The sequence below is a fragment of the Desarmillaria tabescens genome (assembly GCF_030435595.1).
Source record: "Desarmillaria tabescens strain CCBAS 213 chromosome Unknown EV420scaffold_2, whole genome shotgun sequence".
NCBI classification, from domain to species: domain Eukaryota; kingdom Fungi; phylum Basidiomycota; class Agaricomycetes; order Agaricales; family Physalacriaceae; genus Desarmillaria; species Desarmillaria tabescens.
The window spans coordinates 1,711,607-1,730,596 of record NW_026848301.1 but is presented as its reverse complement, the minus strand read 5'-3'; the positions used below and the strand labels follow the sequence as shown (position 1 = coordinate 1,730,596).

Below are 18,990 nucleotides of genomic sequence, written 5' to 3'. Positions count from 1 at the left end.
CCACAGTATTAGGCGACTGCTCCCAGCAAGGCTGTGTTCTCGTATTCCGTTTTCTTCGCTTTCTTTCCTTTCTGACTGGTTCACCCTCCTTTTTCTTACCGCTTAGACTTGCCTTTACGGCCTGGAATCCGAGTCCCAGTCTGAAGTACATATCATTGTGAGGATTACTTTCTATCATTCTGATCAAATCATGACCGTCTTCCACTTGCAGCGTCAATTAACTCTCTTTTGGTTCTTCGCTCCAGTCACGACTGCTTTCTTTCTATATTACAATAATGTCGCGCCTCACGGCCTCGTCTTCTCACCAACCACCTGCCACATTCTTCGAATTCCCAGGTAGGGTGCCACCCAGTTCTCCGGTAACGAGCTCGGACCCCACTGGGCCATCTCTCATGCCGTCTACCATCTCTGTCGCTGGTATGCAGAACCTTCATAACATGGACTCTGAAAATCCCATCCTTGGCATAGAGACGCCAGGCCCAAGGAACCGCAGGGTGTCATCCCTGGCATACCATAGTTCTGGGATCCGAGAATCTCGCGAGCGAGTTTCCCAGCGAAGCTTCAAGTCTTTCATCGTTGTCATTCCCCCGCCCTCGTTATTGCAGGAGCATGGCCAGCTTGGACATACCTTGTCATCGGGACCACAGCAGAGGTTGGCCCAGGGTCTGCTAATGCCGCTCTTCCCAACGGTATGCTTCTGACATGTATCTCTAGGTAACTTCTGACACCGTATCCCAGCTATATGGCCAGCTAACAGCTATTGCCCGGGAGTTCAACTTCCCTAGTACTACCGGCTTATGCGTCTATCTGCATTGTAGCTCAGATGGCATCACACTCGCTCCCAGAGTTTCTGATGAAACCTGGGGTCTACTTTGGAACCATCTCTTTGATGGGACATCATCCAGTCAAAAGCTACCCATCAATGGAAAGATCGAATTTGACATTGATCTTCGCCAGGCAAGGTGGTACAGCGCATGGTTATTTCCTTCTCAAAGAGAACCTGTTGATATTCCCATATCCTCAGTTCCTTCTACGACAGTCGCAGCCCATCTTCGTCACGAAAGTAAAACATCTGTCGAGGACAAGTCTTTCGATAAGCATCCCGACAGCCCATCACCCCGTCAATCCTCAACGCGCTTGATCGCCCCTATGTCTCGCCATGTCCCGAGAAATCTGTCTTTAGTAGACAGGCTGGATACAGTGACCATTCGCCCCATTGCGAAACCTCGCAGCCTCTTGACTCCTCCGGGGAACGGAACTTCTACTTCTCAGATGCTGTCTCCCATTCATCAGGTAGAAGAACCGAAGTCGGCGAAAGAAAACCTTGAGACCCGGGTTAAGTCTTGGCGAGCCAGCGCATCGCTTGAGCCCACACCTCTTGCGGCCAAAGGGCAGACAAGCTTAGAACCCGCAAACATGCCTAACAATTTGATGCTCGATGATGGTTTGATCCCCACCGGGGAAGAGGAGTTAAAATTAGAAGATTTTACGTGGTCCGTATCATCGCAAGGGCCTGGAGATTATGAACCTGGATCCCCATTATCCTGTCCACGCCTTCCGTCTATTCATATTGCCAATCGGATGGAAGGATCTGTTTGTTTAACACCTACTGATTGCACATCATTTGGTCCTTCAGATTACACACTCTCCCCACTTTCAATGGCTAGTTTCCGGCTGCCATCTCCTGACATTGCTCTGAGAATGCTGGAAGAGGTACCGTTGACACCGTCTACTGCAACTAGCTGGGGTCCTCCGTCTGTCTATCCTCCATCACCTACGAGTAGCTTCCGCGCTCCTTCATTGGACATCGGGGAACGTCTTTCTTTCAGCAGACCTGTCACTCCTTCAACCGCTACGAGTTGGGGACCTCCCTCGTGGCCTCCATCGCCAGCGTCACACGCTCGTCCGCTTTCTATTCATATTGCTGATCGCAATGGAGATGTCAGCCGACCAGCAACACCTTCTACGGCAACCTCATGGGGCGCACCTCTGTCTTTTCCTCCTAGCCCCACTACCCCGTTCTATGTTGCAACCCCAGATGTGGGACATCGTTCTCTTGAAATTTCTGAAGAGGAAGGCCTGGACAACGTCCGTGGTGTATCGGATGCATCGACAAATGGCCCTTGGAGACATGTGTGGCCTTATACATGTGACGCCGATGAAATTGTTGCAGTAAATGCGCCTTGGAGGCACGTCTGGCCCTACAACGCAGCATCCATTGAAGGGGCATCTGCTGGTGCGCCTTGGAAACATGTCTGGCCTTATAATAACAATGCGTTGCCGAACGGACGGACGTCAAATGAGGCGCCTTGGAGGCAGGTCTGGCCTGAAAACGCACAGTCAGATGGACTTAGTGAACCTTGGAAACATGTTTGGCCGTATTCCACTGTTGCAGCCGACGTACCCAGTGTCTCATTGGACAGTGCGCCTTGGAGACATGGCTGGCCTTATTTAAACATTCCACGGGGCGTTGACTCGACTGGTGCACCTTGGCAGCATGTGTGGCCATACAATAGGCATGTCGAGGAATATGGCGCGGCCATGGTAGAGGGAGGACATCTCAACGTCTCTGTCGAATTTGGGCGATCTGTGTATCCAAACCTGATCATCTGTAAGAATTCCACATTGCAACGCTGCAGAGTTGATTTAAATTCTTCGACAGATCCAGCTGTATACCCACACTTTGACCTGTACCCTGCGATTGCATCTTACACGGAACCCGAGGTGAAGAAGCTGACTACCAGCGAGTCGGTGGTAATATTGATGAGCTGCCCGGCTGTGTACCCCTTTTTTAATTTATGTGAGTCTAGACAACTTATAAGTGTCGAAACATTAATTAAAATCCAATTAGATCCTGGGGTTTACCCTCATAATTTGAACGAGATATACCACGATGTAACAATTGCAGAGCGCTCCGTTGTCAATCATGTCAAGACTGACACTGCTGTTCACCATCCGGTCGAGACTTTGCGCTACAACTTTGTTGCAGATGCCCCGATTTATCCTCGCAACACGCCGTGTCCTCCAACGATTGATGTGGATAACCATGAAACGCTTGGAGCCGAAACTCAGGCAGAAGCGACCGATGCCTTGTCATTGAAGGGTAAACGTCCGGACTTCGAAATCTGTAAGATTTCTTGTCTCATCTTCCCAGAACAAGCTAAGGTAACATCATGATGGATCCTTTAGTTGGCGTCGAAGATCGACAGGAGGATGAAGGCAACAAAATTACGATACTTTCAGTAAGATGTGCCTCAACGTACCCTGTGTTCAACTTATGTTCGTATCATAGAGATATTTATCTGCTATTAGAACTCATGTTTTCCTAGATCCCGCGCTATACCCGTTCCTCGAGATTTACCCATCTATATACGAGGGTTCGATGTCAGACAGGCCGACTGCACCAGAGACCTATTCATCTCATGCGGTAATCGAACCTGGTCAGTATCTCTAGTCGCCCGCGTCTGATGTACATTCTCAAACTCAACAACAGACTCTGTGGAAAAGGAGCAGCAACCCATCTCTGTTTGGCTGAAAGCAATGTATCCAACGTTAAATCTATGTATGTTTACTTCGTCATGCTAAACTTGAACATTCTCAAGTGTTATGTCTAGATCCGCCCATTTATCCGGACCTTATCCTATATCCTCCGTTACCAAAGGACATTAAAGCTCTCAACGCATACTATTCCATTCCCGAAGTCGTCTATCCGACTTCCAAGCCTGGTTAGTTTGTCGCGTGGTCGTGGCATTACCTTTCTGATATTTATTTCGATAGATCATTTTCATTTTGATTATCAAGTCGAGGTCTCATCGATTGTCGAATACCCTCATTTTAACATTTGTAAGAAGGATGTTTTTATTTTTTCTTACTCAGCATTGAAGTGCTCTTGCAGACCCTGCCGTATATCCCCATTTTGATCTCTATCCGGCCGTTGGACCAATGCCAGAAGAGGTGGAATCTCGAGACGACGCTGCAGTAAAACCAGGATGCGGCACTCCGCTCTTTGAAATTTGTTAGTTTCTACTTTTCGGGAATTGTAAGGAGTTTGAACCTTCTATTTAGGTCCAGCTGTCTACCCTCATTTTGATCTTTACCCACCGGTTCAACCGAGGACCTATCCTCTACCTCATCTCAATGATCCGATTACGAAAAAGACACAAGAACCGAAACCGATTCGACATCCTGTCCGAAGATCGAAAACTCATCATCAATTGCACGAAGAAGTCTTTGCCGCTAGACCATCCTCGAGAATCAACGGGATCACTGACAGGTCGACCCAATCTAACATTAATAGGAATTTAGACCATCGTGCAACTCTCCGTCTGCGACCTGCTTCCCAAGTCGGACCTCCATCAACTCCACCGCCAAGTAGAGGTCTTCCTGTTCGTCCCAATGAGAGGCTTCTAACTTCCGAATCCAATCCCCCCTTTCTCTCAAAGGAACCTCTTGCTATCAGTCGACCGCTTCGGTCTCGGCCTGATATTCATATAACAACCGGCGACTCCCTAGAGGGCACATCTACTCACAAACGAAGCGGATCCAGCATCTCTAGCTCATCCTCCGTGCGACGAGAGGCACCTCCCCTTCCATCAGTAGGAGAAGGGCATATCGCCCATTTAAGTAGGTCAACCTCCATGATGCTACCCGCAAAACAAAAGCCAGACTACGACAACGAAGTTTTCCGACATCCATTGCCGCCTCGACCGACGACAAGAAAGCGAGACAGTCTAGTTCTCCAGCGAGTACGAGCACTAAACTCTGGTGAGTGCCTCTGCAATAGTGTTCTACATGCAACAGTAACTGAAGCCATTTCACAATTGTAGCTGAAGACCGCTCGGTTTCGGGTCCTGGTAGGGTTTCTTCGGCACCTAGATTTGACCGCAACGGGTTTGCGTGATACGTCCCGTACTATGCATATATATTCGTTGCTGGGATCTTTCTGTATTGATATAACGGTATTTTAAGAATATATAAATGGATGGTAGCAGTATACATCGTTCGAACGTTACATATTAACTGAGGCTTCACTCAGTCTTCCTCAGAATCCTCTGCACGATCACCCTCAGGCGGCATGTCCAAGCCTAGGACATGGCCAGATCCCGGCATAACGTGTCTCAACCGTTCAGGCTCAGGCGACGTGCTTGGTTCTGACCCTCTGGCAGCGGCTGCAGCTAGACGAGCTTCCCGAAGTGCTTTCTCCCGCCGATCGGCTTCTATCTTGGATTTTCGGTCGTCCATGAATGCGAGTTTAACCTGAAGAGATAGTCCAGTCAGCAGAAAATAATGCGGCTGGCAATCAGACCTTGTTGGCAGCGGCTGCAGCCACAGCCTTCTCCTCTTTCCTGGCCAGAGCAGCGCGCTCTTGCTTCTCTGTCTCGAGATCAAACGCTTCCTTGAGGATAGCCTACAGAGTTTCATGAATATTCCGAACTCCATCAGATAGAATAGTCATACGGAGCCGATACGCAAACTGTCCATGTGGCGAGGATGGAAGGTATAGAAAGGCTGAAAATTCTACCCGACATAAGGCTGAAACTAAGCTCTCAAGCATACGCATTGGCTTACCTTCACTTCCGGACGAAATCCGAGCTAGATAAACGAGTATAAGCTACACGTCGCACATCAGACTAGCAGTCGCTAACCTCGATAGCATACTCCAAAGCTCCTTTCGGATCTATAAGATTCCGCTTGATGATACCATTTGTCGGCTTGAATTGTTGGAACTTAGGATTTTCGGGTTCACGTAGAAGGTTTTCGGAGATCATCAAGAGCGTCTGAGATAATAAGAACATGAAAAGGACAGTCCTGGCAGGCGGAACAGAGAACACTGAAGTACTTTCATTGAAGCCAATGCTTGCTCTTTCGAATTAGGACGAGTAATTCCAGGATCAAGTAGCCGCCTGAACGTTTGTCGCCTTTCATGTTCAGCAGCTAATTGGGCGGCAGAAGGCTGATTGGACTGCTGTTGAGCACGCCTCTCTGCAGCCTCACGCAGAGCATCGTAAGAAATGGGAGATGCCACGGGTGCAGGTGAATCAGACATAATGCAGCGTCGAAATGCCTTTCAGAACGACAATATCCCTGAGAGTTGAACGTTGTAGGTGGTAATGGTAGAAGAGAGCTCGGTCACCCGGCCCGAAATTCCCTTTGTAGCTGCTGACAAAGGTTACTCTGACTTGCCACAGCTTCTAGATACCAATTCAAAATACTAGCATAATATCAGTAATTACAATTATCTTACATATCTACATCAGACTCCTCCCCCTCATCCAATTCCTGACCAGGCTCGTACCTCGGAGAGGATAGATAGGAAGGTCGGCTACCTTCCACAGAGACACCATCGTCTGACGAGCTATCACTACTCCAAGACCGTTCGACGCTTACGTCCATCTTGTCTTGTCTCTCTTGGACGTTCTCTCTCAATCCGGAAAGACGCAGATTCGGGAACGAGTTGGTTCTCAGTCGCCGGAAAAACCCGCCTGCCGGGAGTTGACCATATGCTGGGCTTCTCGTATTGCGCTCTTCAGTTCCACCATGAAGTAGGTCGGCGACCCATTTCTTTCGAACAGCAGACGACCGTAAAGGATCGTGTTCCAAATCTCCAGGTCTTTCAGTACCGGCGTGGTGACCACGTCGGTAGAACCATTGTGTGCCATTTGAAAATGCTGCTTCAGCGTCAGTGTCAACAGACAACGGAAGGTCTGAGCCATTAGGAGGTGGTGTGATGCCTTCCGGTGAAATATTTCGCGGTCTGGTCCTTGTTATCTTGCGAAGTGCTTGACGACCAAGGAAAATTTGTTTCTCAATCCTCATTCTGTTGCCGATCATGTGCAGCTGAAGAAAGGTGAGGCGGATCTAACAATTATCCAGCGGGAACTAACCTTGGGCCAGGTGACAAGCTTTCCAACCTTCATCATTCGGTCCAAATTTTGGGGATCTGGATCCTCCAAGATACGTGCCCAGTCCTAACACATGGATCAGCAAGGCGCATTGTGTGGTAGACGCGGGTCTTACCGATGCACGGGTTTTAGGCCAAATGCTATGATAAAAAATGTATTGTCAGTATCTCGTCACACCGCATATACGCAAGCACGTACGTGATTGCACCTTCAAACCGCTGCAGGAAGATACTAGACCAATCCTGCCCAAGAATCTCAGGCAACAGCTCCAGATCCCTTATGACTTTGAAGTTCTTTGTGAGCTCGTGCTTCAACCATTGCTCTGCTGCAGATAGCACAAAGTTGCCTCTCCATCCTACGCGCAATAAGCACGATGAAGCGATGATGGGCCAGTCATCAACACACCTTTCCCCTTATAATGAGCTACAGGTCTTCCGGGCGAGCCCCGAGGCGCAAAAAAGAATAAGTGTACATGTGGGTTAACTTGTGATACCACTGGATGGGTGACTACACACAAAAGTAATACGTCAGCAGTTCAGCTGTTATGCTTATGATCACAGACCATTATAATACAAATTCAATGCCTGAAGCGGGATGTCGACACTTTTTTCGTTGCTCAGTTATGTACCGGTTCCGGAAGTGAAACGAACTCACCGCAAAGAACCGTCTTTGAACCTGCTGCCCCAGTTCCAAGGCACAGCACTTCCATCTTTAAGCTTCTGCATTAGGACGACAGGATTCATGATCCCGGGTACAGCGGCTGATGCCAATAACGTCGACCAAATTATCGTGTCCGGTGCCGTTACGTAGTTGAGAACTTTCGTAGGGCTATGACGATCAGCAGGGATAACGGTAATGTTGAGTATCCGTCCGGTCCTTAGATATGCTTCTTTGAAAGTCATGGAACCACGAGTAAACCAAGTGCTCTGCATAATGATAGGTCAGCCAGTGCAATACTTATCGCAACATGCGCCTGACCTTCCTTGCCCAGCTATGATAGTTATCAGTACAGCTGCATTAATGACGGGGATTCAGTAGCTTACATTACACTATCAAACCGAGCTCCAGTCTCCCATAATCGTCTACTCCAGACACTGAAGGGTTCATCACAAGCTGTGAGTTTGTCAGCAAGTTTTGGCACTAGAAGGACCTTGAGCTCCTCATCAGTATGGCATGCTGTGAGGGCTGCTATAAGTCCACCAGCGCTAGTTCCCGTGATGACACGGGGAAGTAAATCTGCATCGAGGAAGGCTCTCACGACGCCATAATGATCTAAGATGGAAGTGTTAAACAACTTGTTTGTCTTTGAAAATTCAATCGTTTCACTGACAATAGCCCAGGGCAGCTCCGCCGGACAGACACAAGGCAGATATGCCTATATTATCCATCAGCTTGCTTAGATTATGAGTTGTATCCGAAGTCTCACCGAGATTAGTGTTGGCACTTTTGAAAAATTTCTTCTTCTCATCGATTGAAAGGTCAGGCGTTTCACGAATGTACTCCAACGCCTTCTCTTGTTCGTCCAGATATGCTTAAAGGCATTGTTAGGTGGTACAGGTACGGGCATAGCAGACAAAAGCTTACATTCAAGAAGATCCTTAGTTCCGAGAAAAGTCTGAGGGCGGATTAGCGATACTTCAGAATAAAAGCCAAGGCCCTACTTCACTGTACAGCCTGTAAGATAGTTAGAGCATTATCATGGCAAAAAATCAATGCATACACACCGAGACGATTCAATCCCTGCAAAGTTGGCACGTATACAAGTTTCCAGAACACCGAGACAGCCTCGCGCGTCCTTCTTCTCCCGGAGCATCTTCAGAGAACGCCCAACCTTCTTGATGAGTCTCCAATCATAGTAGGGGTCGTCGTCAATCTTCTTCCATTCGTCAAAATGTAGGTAGTCGTCAAGTTCCTTAGCCGCCTCTTTCCATTCCTACGCCATGTTTTAGGCACTGCCAGATAAGCGACACTCGACCACGCACCTCATAAGTCGTTGAAGCTCTAAGCTTCTTCCTAAGAACGCCCTTCTTTCCTCTCCCTACAAATGAATGAAAATTGCCGAGTCCGGATGCAATTGCACATCACATACATGCTGAGACCCACTCCTTCGCGTTCACGAGTTGCCGAATGAGAACATAGATTCCGAATTCCGCTCCAATGAATAAAAATATGAAAAGCTATATTATCATTAATACGTGTCCAGCTTTCAACGTAGCATCTTACCAAAAGCGGCCAGCGCAGTACAAGAAACCACCAGTCATGACCTAGTCGCTTAGACGAAAGTCGATCCTTCTTCTTTCGCCTAGTATTGTCAGAGAGATACAACCCAGATGGACACGTCAAACTCACTTCTTGACTTTCAAATTGACGGGCGCCCAATCTGACAACGCAGAGATTTTCCGTATTCGAGATGTTGTGGGAGTAGGCTGTGGTCCGGAGCCAGGTGAAGAAGCCTCTCCATGATGTTCGATGTACACTTCATCAGCATATAATGCAGCCTCGAAGGCTTTGAGATGCCTTTGAGGGAACGAATTAGACCCGCGTGCCAAATGGATGATCCGGAATGATTGCCAGAGGTTGTACTCACTCTTCGACAGGATATACAGCTTCCCAAGGATCAGTGACTCCGTTGGTTGCAGCTGAGTGGGACATTGGGAGGTGGTGAAACCAGGTAGCAACCTAGAAAATGTTTTCTACATGGGGGATCCTTTCATACTAAGTATGGGGTACACAGGGTAGGGTGACCACGTGACAATGACGTTGAGAGTAGCATGTGAAATGGACGACGCGACCTCCCCAAAGAGTGCAATCATCAAAAAACCTCCGAAATTTATATGATGAGCAAAATCGTGGGGAGTCTAGATTTCTCGAGCATCCCACACTTTGTGGTTTCCATTGCTTTCGGCTACCTGTACCGGACGGCAATGGGCATACTTATACTTATTTTGATTCTAGGTTCAACCCTTCAAACTAGCTCAAGACTAGTTCAAGATTTCAGATAGTCAGACCCGAAAGTAGTATCATGGATTGGTGACATCTTCTCCTGTGACACGTAGTACACTTTTATTGAGAGGGTACCTCCAGTCATAGTCGCAACTAAAACAGCTGGTCGCGCACTTTGAAGCTATCATTTCGGTAACAGCGGCACCACTGATTCACACGGACACGGCAGCTGCTCAACTGAAAAGGAGGCTGTCATGCGCATCACCGCTCAGAAAAACATCCGAAATCTAAAATTGGTGTATATCAGTCTTGTTGTACTGCCGGTTGCACGGACCACTGTTAACTACCCTACTAGGCTATCGGGCGTTGCCAATGACGCTTATATCGACGGTGCAGTGTCTCAGCCGTCGCCGCAATTATTGCCATTGGTTTGATCAGACACGAGGACGATGCTGGGATGGAAGAGCTGATCCCATCCTAGTCCTATGATCCAAGGTCTATTCCAACGAATCGACTACCATCATCTTGGAGCGGTGTTCCTTCTGGAATCAGTTGTCAGGTAATTCCCCTCTATATATCGATGAATGGTCATGAATAACAATAATGCTGCGCATGTGCGCCCCTTAGATGCAACGGATATAGACTGGATAGCCTCCCTCCAAATATAGTATCTCCATCATGTGCTATATTTATCGCCTGTGAATGCATATAAAGGAGTACAAAGACAGCACTATTCCGTATCCTTTCTTGCAACTTACTTTCATCTCCAACACTTATACTTGATATCTTACAACATGGGTTGGTTCAGCGATGACTCTGATCAGGCTCAAGCCTACGACCAGGTCTGTTCAATCTACACTGTGTCCTACGTGCCCTCATGCTCTTTTCATCGTTGCTCAGGTCGTCAACGCACCCCACAAGGCCCAACTCTCCCACGAGTTGATTGCTGCTGCCGCGTCGTACGAGGTTTGTTGCTGAAATGTATACTATCGCTGTGGTCCTCATTGCTGCATTCCTCCTAGGCTGCTAAGGCTTACGAGAAACACTGTGATGAGAACGGCCAGCCCCAGTCCCATGAGAAGGCCAAGGAGCTTCTGTATGCGTTCACTTTACTATTTATTGCATATACTGAAGAAGGAGCAGCGCCGCTTTCTCAGGAGCCTTTGTCGACCGTATGGTTGAAACCAAGGGGGTAAGCTCCACAGTGGCCCTGCATTTTCACATCGTTGACATCCACTAGCTTGACTACATTGATTCGGCGAAGGCTAAACATCACGGTAAGATCTTTTGATCTTCTGCTCTGTTGGTGGTGGCTGATGCAAGCATTGTATATTCTATAGCTAAGCAGCAGGCTCATGACGCCCTCACTGATTCTGGCGCCTTTTAGATAAATAACGTTGTAAACTGTGAATATTTGTTGTAACATGACCTGAAATTGCCGTCCGGTAAAGCTATATTTAGTTCAGCTTCCACCACTTCAGGCACTCCTTCCACAACGCTTTCATGTTCATCATCTTTTCGTGGGCGCTCCTTTTCTTCCTCCTTTCTCCGCAATTCGCCTTAGCGGCGCCCACTGGCAGTATTTCCAACAATGCTTCCTACAGTCTTTCTGCCAGTCTCGCTATCTTGTTCACCTTCCTCGTCGTACTCATCGTTCTCGTCGTCCTGAAGCATATATACATGAAGAGACGTCGAGCCAGAAGTCTTCACTGCAATAATTCCTCTTCCTCCCTTGCAATTGGTTCTCAGGAATCCTCAGACTCCTCTATGCTTTCATCGCTGCGTAGCATGACATCAAAAGACGGTATAGCCGCGTTTCTCGTCGGATTTTTTGGCTCGCCATTTTGGGAAACAAGCGCAAAGGCGTGGCGGAACAGTCTATCTTGGAAGGAAAGCACACAGAGCTCGTTCATGTACAGTCTTCACGTTCAATCGCGCTCACACAAGGGTTCTCGTTCTCGCCCAACCTTCAATGAAAAGTCTTCTAGTTCGAACGAGTTTGGAGAAAAAGACGCATATAACCCTGATTTCTCGGACTCCAAACAATCCAACAGCCTGTCCAGCAACGGCTCTTTGCCTGCCGGTTTCTCTGTTCTACTTCCTACTGCGCCAGGGAAGGCTCGACGCGTCCCTTCCAAGCATGGTCACGACCGTCGTTTGTCACTTCCGAATACTTCAACTACTCGTAAAGCGGACTATGAGAGCTCTACACGTCAGAAACGGCACTCTAGCCTGAAAAGCAGCAGAAGCCAACGCTCCGACTCTTCAATCGTACTATCTCCTGGATTGAGGATGGTGTACACTAACAATTCGCTGGAAATTCCACTGCCGCTCTCGCCGGAGGATCATCGTTCTTTCCCCTCCTCTATCAGTGAGCGTAAATCTGACCAGTCAGATGTCCCTCCGCTTCCACCTCTACCTCCGATTACCCCCTTGCTTCCGTCTCCTGTGGAGTTCTGCAACCATAAAAGCGCTATTGGTCGCAGTTACATATCGCACCCCTACGCTCTAGCTCCATACACGAAGAAAAGCAATCTCAAGCAGACTCTAAAGAATCCTTCTGAAATTACCCATGATCAAACTGTCTCCAAGGCACCGTATCAAAGTCCACCGATGACCCGAAGCTCTTATACATTTATTCCTTTGCCACCTCCATTCACAGAAATCCCTCCAGTCCCTCCAGTCCCTCTTCCTTTACCTCTCCCTCCTTGTGAACCTGTACCTGCCCTGCCCAAAGCCAGACTCAACAACAGTTCGATGTCAGTTCGATCCCGAAAAAGCCCTCCGATAGGTCCTTCTCCCCTGCGCATCATGACTCTTCCCGAATCAGTTATCAGCAATCTCGTCAGCCTTCCTGCTTCCCAGTCTGATCCACCGAATATAAACGAATATCAAGAGCAAAATTCTCATCCTACTAGATTAAATCGACAGTCTTACTCTAATATCGGGCTTGGCTTCCCTCCATCATGCGCGCCAACAGGTGACCGCAACGCTGCACTTGTGAAACGCTCAAGCACCGATTCGACGTCGCCAAAGCATGTCGATGACGATGGATCGAATCTTTTGCTTGGCATGATTCGGGAATTGGTGGAAGAGACGAGTCAGTGGGATACAAGCTTGTATATGGATGACAAATTCAAGTCGATGATCGAAACAGCTGGAAGCGAAGCTAGAGGACTGGAAAAATGTGAATCAGTCGCGAGTCCGGTTGAGGTCGATCTTGGATTACTGGGCTTAGAGGTGTTTCGAGGACAGTTTGGAAATGGAAATGAAAATACGGAGTAAGACTTTCGCATACAATGTGTCGAACCTTTGCTGATCATGCTATAGTATGGGAGTCGGATTAGCGTGGTAATTTATCAATTACATTCTGTCTTTGTTTTGTTTTTCTCGCTTTGTCGGTGAGTCAAGTCGCATTGTCGAGGAAAAGCCTAACCAATACTTCCAGTGTCCTTAATCAGTCGATCCTGTTTTTACAAAGTCTACCGTCGCCCGACCCTCAGAAATAATCAAGTATTACATACGGTCCGCCAGAGATAATGAAGCCAAACTCTGTAGTAATCGTGTTACATGTCAATTAAATCATTGCGCTTTGTTAAGCCACTTCTTCAGAGGGATCATGCCGCCCTTATCGACCGCCCTCTTTACGTCCTCCCGTTCCACAACACATATATATTTCATGAATTCTTTCGCTGTATTCCATGACGGCGCTGCTACCAACACGAAGATCTTAGCAGCAACAAGGGCTTCAAAAGTCTATTCCATTCAAAATCAGCCACGAAAATTAGACGACAACGAGTATTTTACACGTACGCTCATAAGTACATCTCGGCTACATCTGACCATACCGATGCTGCCACCGTTTATTTGAACAGGTGCGGCAGTCGAAGAGCGAACTTGGTCTCGGAAATACTGGTGTAGCATCTCGAAGGTCACCACAGAGTATCCTGCGGTGCCAGCGTGAACAGAAGCAATCAAGAGGCAAATGGCCGAGTAAGAGAGATCTTTGAGAGCTGATCAACGGATTGCAAGTCTGGATAAGGGCATGAGGACTTACTGTGAAGATATGGGTACAGCGGTCGAGCGCGGTGAGTTTCAGCTGACATCAAAAGTTGAGAAGGTGTGGGCCAAGGTGCTTCTGGGGATAATGCCACAACCGTTGAAGTCTGGGAAATTGGTGAGACAAGGGAACAGAATAGAGCAGATTAAATAAGGAAACAAACCAGAATGGTCGTAAGTATTCTCATATCTTTCGTGATACTAAACGTTTCAGATAAAGTCTGCAGAGTAGACTTGTCATCCAAAAACTGCTGAACACGAGTCTCCCACGTCGTCCTCCATTGAGCAAGGTCCTCCTCGTCCGTAAAAATATCCTCATCAATAGGCACACATAGTATCGCCTTCGTCAGTCGTCTCCAGTATTCCATCGTATGAGGAGCTACCCGCAAAATTCTCCCAGAGAACCGGCTTTTAACACGCTTCTCTAGCAGATTTATGGTGTCGATGCGAGTGGTAAGTCCAACAACGGCTAACCCCTTGCTGCCAGCACCGGCTCTGCAACTCTGGGCTGTATCTAGTAGACAATAGAGCAACGCTTGGCGCGCATGGAGTGCGAACAAGTCGAACCCATCAAGGATGATGATAGAGGCTCGGGAAAGAGTTGGAAGAACCGCAATTAAGGCAGGCAGGTGCGTTGATGAAGGTTCTGCAACCAAGGTCTCCGAGTCGTCCGCTGGTGTATCGATGAAAGGGTTGGGTTCATCGTCATGGTCTCGCGTCTCTTCTTCATCCTCGGCGGATAGGAACGACGCGCCTGTTTGCTCTCTAAGCTGTCTAGCTATTTCGCGCATTGCCAGGCGATCATTCTGTTGAAGCCAACCAGAGAGGCGAATGATTATTGGTGGGCTGTCACCGGATGAAACCTTTGACAGTGCGTGTTCTAGCATCTGCACAAAACTTAGACCCGCTCAGTGAGAAATACAGCAAACTCACCATCGTCTTCCCAGTACCGCGAGGTCCAAGTAAAAGGCAGCTGTTACCCTCCCCTCTCTCAACTGTCCCACGTAGCAGTTCGTCTAGGTTTTCAGCCGTTGACGCGTTCATCTGATCCACATCGTCATCATCTTCAGGATCGTCCTCGAGTTGAATATTAGACATATTGTGTAGCGCATGGAGAATAGCATATTTCTGTGAATTTAGGCATTCGTGGAACTGCAGCGGGAGCGATCCCGAGGTGAGATTTATGAGGGCACGGGTCCTCTTCGAAGGAGAGATAGGCGTTTGGGGTGGTGGGGGCTCTGGAGAACTGACGCGTGATTGTCCATGCGTAGTGCATCGCTTTGGTGTCGATGGTGCTTTAATTCTCGTCCTCTTGGTTGGAGAACGTTGAGGTTCTGCACTACTGTCATCGTCCACAATCCGCCGTTTCAACGCTGATTGCTTCGGAAGTCCAACTTCTGTGCTGCTGTGACGCGACTTTGGCAGAATATTTAGCTCATCCTCGCTGCTCGCCTCTCCTCCGTTGCCCGTATCATCCTCTGTATTCGGAGAAGTCAGTCTAATCTGCGGCTGACGGCCACGGGCTCGAGGGGTGCGTTTAGTAGGAGTAGATAAGATCCTGGATGCAGGCTTTCTTGGTGATGTAGACGCCGATTTGGCGGGCGTTTTGCGTTTTGGCGGCATGGAGGAAGAATTCGACGAAGAAGGGGCAGTAGTTTGACAATACAAGGAGCTGACAGTGTGACCGGTAATCGCGTGCCGCGTGATCGCGTCGGCACAGCGTCACACCTGTATTTTGTCACACTTTGCATGCCACCAACGACGCTTGCATGAATGGGCTTCTCTGGGTGCGTCTGCAGCAGTATCATCATTTGATTAATGTCACAAATATACGGGACAGGCTCGCGCGATGGCTCAACGCGCCGACTACAGCTCTACCGTTGATTAGGGAAAATATTCTGGTTAATCATAATGTATTACCTTCACCGTACCGACGTCCACGCTGTTCATTTCTTTACCAGGGCCGCCTTGAAGGCAAATGGCAGCTTTCCGTCAAGTCTTTCCGATCCACTCTCTCCCAGTCAGATGGTTCTCAGGTTCCCTCGGAACGGTCGATGTGTGCACTGACGATGGGCGAGAACGTCTTCGTTCTCTTGGACGACCCTGGCGCTCCCTCCCGGATAGAGGCAGAGAAACCTCACTTCACCTCCCACCCATTACCGAAATACATTCCTGACTCTCAGCCCTCCTGGGGCACTAGAGCACCTTCTTGCCCAGCTCAAGGCGCGCTGGGTTTCGGTGCGACAGTCCACCGCCAATACTGCGCCGAGAACCCAAGCAGCTGGGCCACAGCTTCTTATTGACGGGCACGTCTTCTCCATTGGAACTGACTGGATCGTGCGCATAGGCAATGTCCTGCTCTCAGGTGGTGCAGTCAAAGGGATGCTCCTAGAAGTAAGTGGTGACAACAATATTCTTGCAATGCCCTTGACCAGTGTACTAGGCGGAATACCTTCCCTTGCCCGTTCTACGCTCTCCGTTGCAAGACGGTACATCCGAACTCTTGTCGAATCTTCTGACCTCGATCCTGCCCAATATCCGGGATGCCAAGACAGTGGCCATTACCATCAGCGATTCTCAGTGGGAAGATGTGTTGTGGAACCGGGAAGAGGAAGAGAAGAAGGGAAAGCAAAGCAAAGAGGAGCGTGTTCCGGTGGATGATGAAGACGATATTTACGTTTACGGGGACGAGGAGGAGGAGGGAAAGCGACAGCCTCGAGACTGGACAGGTGTTGACCGAGATCGCCGGTCTGCCTTCCTGATAATGGGGGCACTGCGTTCAGAGGGTATCCTGTAGTATGACGTAACTGTCTAGACCGTGAGAGACTTGTAATTTCGCTTTGACTCGATCCTTCAGTCCAGGTTGCACTTGAACACATGCCTTAGTATACTTCTTCCTTTCTACCACTTTTGTCGTCCTCAAGGAATGCTATGCTGCCCCCGTTCTGCCATGCTTAGTGTTCCACGGCCCCGTGTTGCACTCGGTCGACGTCTTGAATCTACCGCCCTTCATTTTTATCAGAATAGACAATTAGAACTTTACGCGGCCAAGGAAACTAAGCGGCTAACGTTGAGGCAGTTGGTGTGTTTCTGTCGTATCGTCAATACTTCAGTCGTTGATGATAGTCTAGGTGTTCTTTGGTCGTTCTATGAATGAGGACCGTATTATCAAAGTGGGTCTGTCATTCTTGTCATTCGCGTCGTTTTGTGAACGTAGACTCCAGAGTGCCAACTACGTCCGTACGGAGCTCCCCGTTCGCATTGCGCACCGTCTACGGGATCTCCAAGCTTTGCCATACATCGTTGTGACTCAGGAAGGCGTCGCCAAGGTTTATGAGGTGCGCTTCTTGAGAACATTTGCTTGGCGTCCCGCTTAATACAGAGTACCTGTCATAGCTCTATTGGTCGGCTTTTGAGAAGTGTGTTTCTCATATTTTGACCCCTCCTCCACCAACCGGTGCATATCTAGGTTCCGACGCTACCCAGTGGTGACTTCGATAGCCGAGAACGAAAAGTTCTGTCAATTCGTGGCTCAGCTCCTCAATGAACAGTATGAATCCCGTGTATCTTCACAGTGAGCAGTTCTCTCACTGCTCTTCCAGTGCAACCGTCATTCCAAACCTCTATCTCGGTCTTTCTTTATCGTCGCCCTATCTAGCACCAGATCAGCTGGACTCCTTCATGCGCCGGATGCTGATTTCACGTATCTCCCGGCGTGTTCTGGCAGAACATCACATTGCCCTTTCCGAAGCCTACGCTGGAACCCGTACACAAGAATCCCGCGTTGGCATCATTTCTACAGCGCTCGACGTCGGAGGATGTATTCGCCGTTGTACCGACCTATTGGAATCTCGGCCCCTTCAAGATGCGAAGGGATGGCCGCAAATTGTAATCGATGGGCACCTAGCATGCAAGTTTGCATATATTCGGGAGCATCTTGAGTGCGTTTCCATCTTTTGTAGCTGGTGGTAAAAGGTGAATAATCTATGATAGGTACATAATTTTTGAGCTTCTGAAAAATGTAAGACTTTTACGACACCTAAAATTGACTGCTGACACGCTGTGTAAATTCTCAGGCAGTAGATGCAACCCGTCATAAACACGCTTCTAGCGACAGTCTGCCTCCAATCAATGTCACGGTGGCGGAAGGGACGGACGATGTCGGCATTCGAGTATCGGACCAAGGTACTTGCACTGATTTCCCTTCTGGAATATGAATTTCGCCTGACAAGTGGGGAGGCGGCGGTCTGTTTAACTCCTCTTGTCCAGTGAAATCTCCTGAGGATCTCTTCTCATTCTCGCATGTTAGGAACGCAACACGGTTGGATGATGAGCGTCTAGTTGCGCTCCGTACCGTCAGCAGTAGCCAGGAGGGATTACGAGCAACTGTTGGTGAACAAGCTGCAAGATGGAAACAGGGTGGAGAAACAGATAACGTCGCGTTACAAGGATCACATCCCAAGATTGGTATAGGGCTTCCTATGAGCAATATCTTTGCTACGTGCGTCCTTTCAATTGCTCGGATTCAGATATCTCCTGATCATCGCTTTCAGATATTTCGGTGGTTCTTTGGAGTTGGTATCTCTAGATGGATGGGGTGAGCAAGAATGAGTCTATGGACATTGAATAGACAATTCATTCACATCATGATTAACAGGGACCGATGTGTATTTGCGTGTTCCGAAACTGGTATGTTAGAATACTCATTGTTGATCACCCTAGCTCACCCCACATGGATCAGGGAACAAATCTCGAAGGAATAGAGGTTTAACACGATGGCACCATTTCACGCATTGGTGCTTAAGGATCTTGTACTCACCGCGCCTCGTATTCGTTATATATGTCGTTCTTACGACGGGCCGGTCCACGACGAGGTCTCGAGGCTGGGTACCGTGTTGCAGCGGATAATAGCACTAGTCTGCATCGATGTTGTATGATTATCATGAATGATGGTGACCCGAAGAGATGAAGATGATAGGTGCAGATGCACCGGAATTGCCCTGAATAAACAGCAGGACGCGGTGTAATGCGGTGTCATCGGAGGATCGGATGTTCGTGCCGATACTACTATGAAATAACTTTGAAA

General features: G+C 48.5%; 8 protein-coding genes across 8 annotated transcripts; 5 read left to right on the top strand and 3 right to left on the bottom strand.

Moving 5' to 3' along the window:
* Positions 1 to 13: 13 nt before the first annotated feature.
* On the top strand, positions 14 to 3,322 carry EV420DRAFT_463918 (uncharacterized protein). Its single transcript, XM_060482236.1, has 5 exons — positions 14 to 157; positions 212 to 689; positions 739 to 2,611; positions 2,663 to 2,800; positions 2,852 to 3,322. The coding sequence occupies exons 2-5, from the start codon at positions 276 to 278 to the stop codon at positions 3,175 to 3,177; spliced, it is 2,751 nt and encodes a 916-aa protein (XP_060338677.1). The 5' UTR covers positions 14 to 157; positions 212 to 275; the 3' UTR covers positions 3,178 to 3,322.
* Positions 3,323 to 4,994: 1,672 nt separating this feature from the next.
* Positions 4,995 to 6,129, bottom strand: EV420DRAFT_1504284 (uncharacterized protein). The gene is made up of 6 exons (XM_060471226.1): positions 5,840 to 6,129; positions 5,646 to 5,777; positions 5,569 to 5,592; positions 5,458 to 5,517; positions 5,306 to 5,407; positions 4,995 to 5,256 (listed from the first exon to the last, which is right to left on the bottom strand). Exons 1-6 carry the CDS (start codon positions 6,044 to 6,046, stop codon positions 5,032 to 5,034), a joined length of 750 nt encoding a protein of 249 aa, XP_060338676.1. The 5' UTR covers positions 6,047 to 6,129; the 3' UTR covers positions 4,995 to 5,031.
* Positions 6,130 to 6,156: 27 nt separating this feature from the next.
* Positions 6,157 to 9,826, bottom strand: EV420DRAFT_463592 (patatin-domain-containing protein). The gene is made up of 19 exons (XM_060482235.1): positions 9,490 to 9,826; positions 9,252 to 9,419; positions 9,126 to 9,204; positions 8,992 to 9,079; positions 8,885 to 8,940; positions 8,627 to 8,835; positions 8,564 to 8,576; positions 8,487 to 8,517; positions 8,329 to 8,433; positions 8,233 to 8,277; positions 7,946 to 8,174; positions 7,881 to 7,893; positions 7,557 to 7,828; positions 7,465 to 7,505; positions 7,308 to 7,409; positions 7,101 to 7,257; positions 7,018 to 7,042; positions 6,885 to 6,968; positions 6,157 to 6,837 (listed from the first exon to the last, which is right to left on the bottom strand). Exons 1-19 carry the CDS (start codon positions 9,552 to 9,554, stop codon positions 6,241 to 6,243), a joined length of 2,379 nt encoding a protein of 792 aa, XP_060338675.1. The 5' UTR covers positions 9,555 to 9,826; the 3' UTR covers positions 6,157 to 6,240.
* A 467-nt stretch (positions 9,827 to 10,293) lies between these two features.
* On the top strand, positions 10,294 to 11,242 carry EV420DRAFT_463466 (uncharacterized protein). The gene is made up of 6 exons (XM_060482232.1): positions 10,294 to 10,404; positions 10,473 to 10,687; positions 10,746 to 10,811; positions 10,868 to 10,941; positions 10,989 to 11,037; positions 11,086 to 11,242. Exons 2-6 carry the CDS (start codon positions 10,640 to 10,642, stop codon positions 11,134 to 11,136), a joined length of 288 nt encoding a protein of 95 aa, XP_060338674.1. The 5' UTR covers positions 10,294 to 10,404; positions 10,473 to 10,639; the 3' UTR covers positions 11,137 to 11,242.
* EV420DRAFT_463484 (uncharacterized protein) lies at positions 11,092 to 13,362 on the top strand. The gene is made up of 4 exons (XM_060482233.1): positions 11,092 to 11,122; positions 11,186 to 13,126; positions 13,176 to 13,246; positions 13,307 to 13,362. Exons 2-3 carry the CDS (start codon positions 11,349 to 11,351, stop codon positions 13,198 to 13,200), a joined length of 1,803 nt encoding a protein of 600 aa, XP_060338673.1. The 5' UTR covers positions 11,092 to 11,122; positions 11,186 to 11,348; the 3' UTR covers positions 13,201 to 13,246; positions 13,307 to 13,362.
* Positions 13,279 to 15,552, bottom strand: EV420DRAFT_463532 (origin recognition complex subunit 4 C-terminus-domain-containing protein). Its single transcript, XM_060482234.1, has 5 exons — positions 14,838 to 15,552; positions 14,069 to 14,791; positions 13,903 to 14,011; positions 13,659 to 13,849; positions 13,279 to 13,601 (listed from the first exon to the last, which is right to left on the bottom strand). The coding sequence occupies exons 1-5, from the start codon at positions 15,525 to 15,527 to the stop codon at positions 13,428 to 13,430; spliced, it is 1,887 nt and encodes a 628-aa protein (XP_060338672.1). The 5' UTR covers positions 15,528 to 15,552; the 3' UTR covers positions 13,279 to 13,427.
* Positions 15,553 to 15,643: 91 nt separating this feature from the next.
* EV420DRAFT_1504257 (uncharacterized protein) lies at positions 15,644 to 16,768 on the top strand. Its single transcript, XM_060471225.1, has 5 exons — positions 15,644 to 15,691; positions 15,745 to 15,817; positions 15,866 to 15,991; positions 16,029 to 16,298; positions 16,348 to 16,768. The coding sequence occupies exons 1-5, from the start codon at positions 15,678 to 15,680 to the stop codon at positions 16,699 to 16,701; spliced, it is 837 nt and encodes a 278-aa protein (XP_060338671.1). The 5' UTR covers positions 15,644 to 15,677; the 3' UTR covers positions 16,702 to 16,768.
* A 68-nt stretch (positions 16,769 to 16,836) lies between these two features.
* On the top strand, positions 16,837 to 18,990 carry EV420DRAFT_1686569 (branched-chain alpha-ketoacid dehydrogenase kinase). The gene is made up of 12 exons (XM_060479287.1): positions 16,837 to 16,986; positions 17,036 to 17,077; positions 17,129 to 17,242; positions 17,301 to 17,323; positions 17,374 to 17,454; positions 17,507 to 17,845; positions 17,898 to 17,925; positions 17,981 to 18,089; positions 18,144 to 18,405; positions 18,458 to 18,501; positions 18,562 to 18,593; positions 18,646 to 18,990. Exons 1-12 carry the CDS (start codon positions 16,855 to 16,857, stop codon positions 18,673 to 18,675), a joined length of 1,236 nt encoding a protein of 411 aa, XP_060338670.1. The 5' UTR covers positions 16,837 to 16,854; the 3' UTR covers positions 18,676 to 18,990.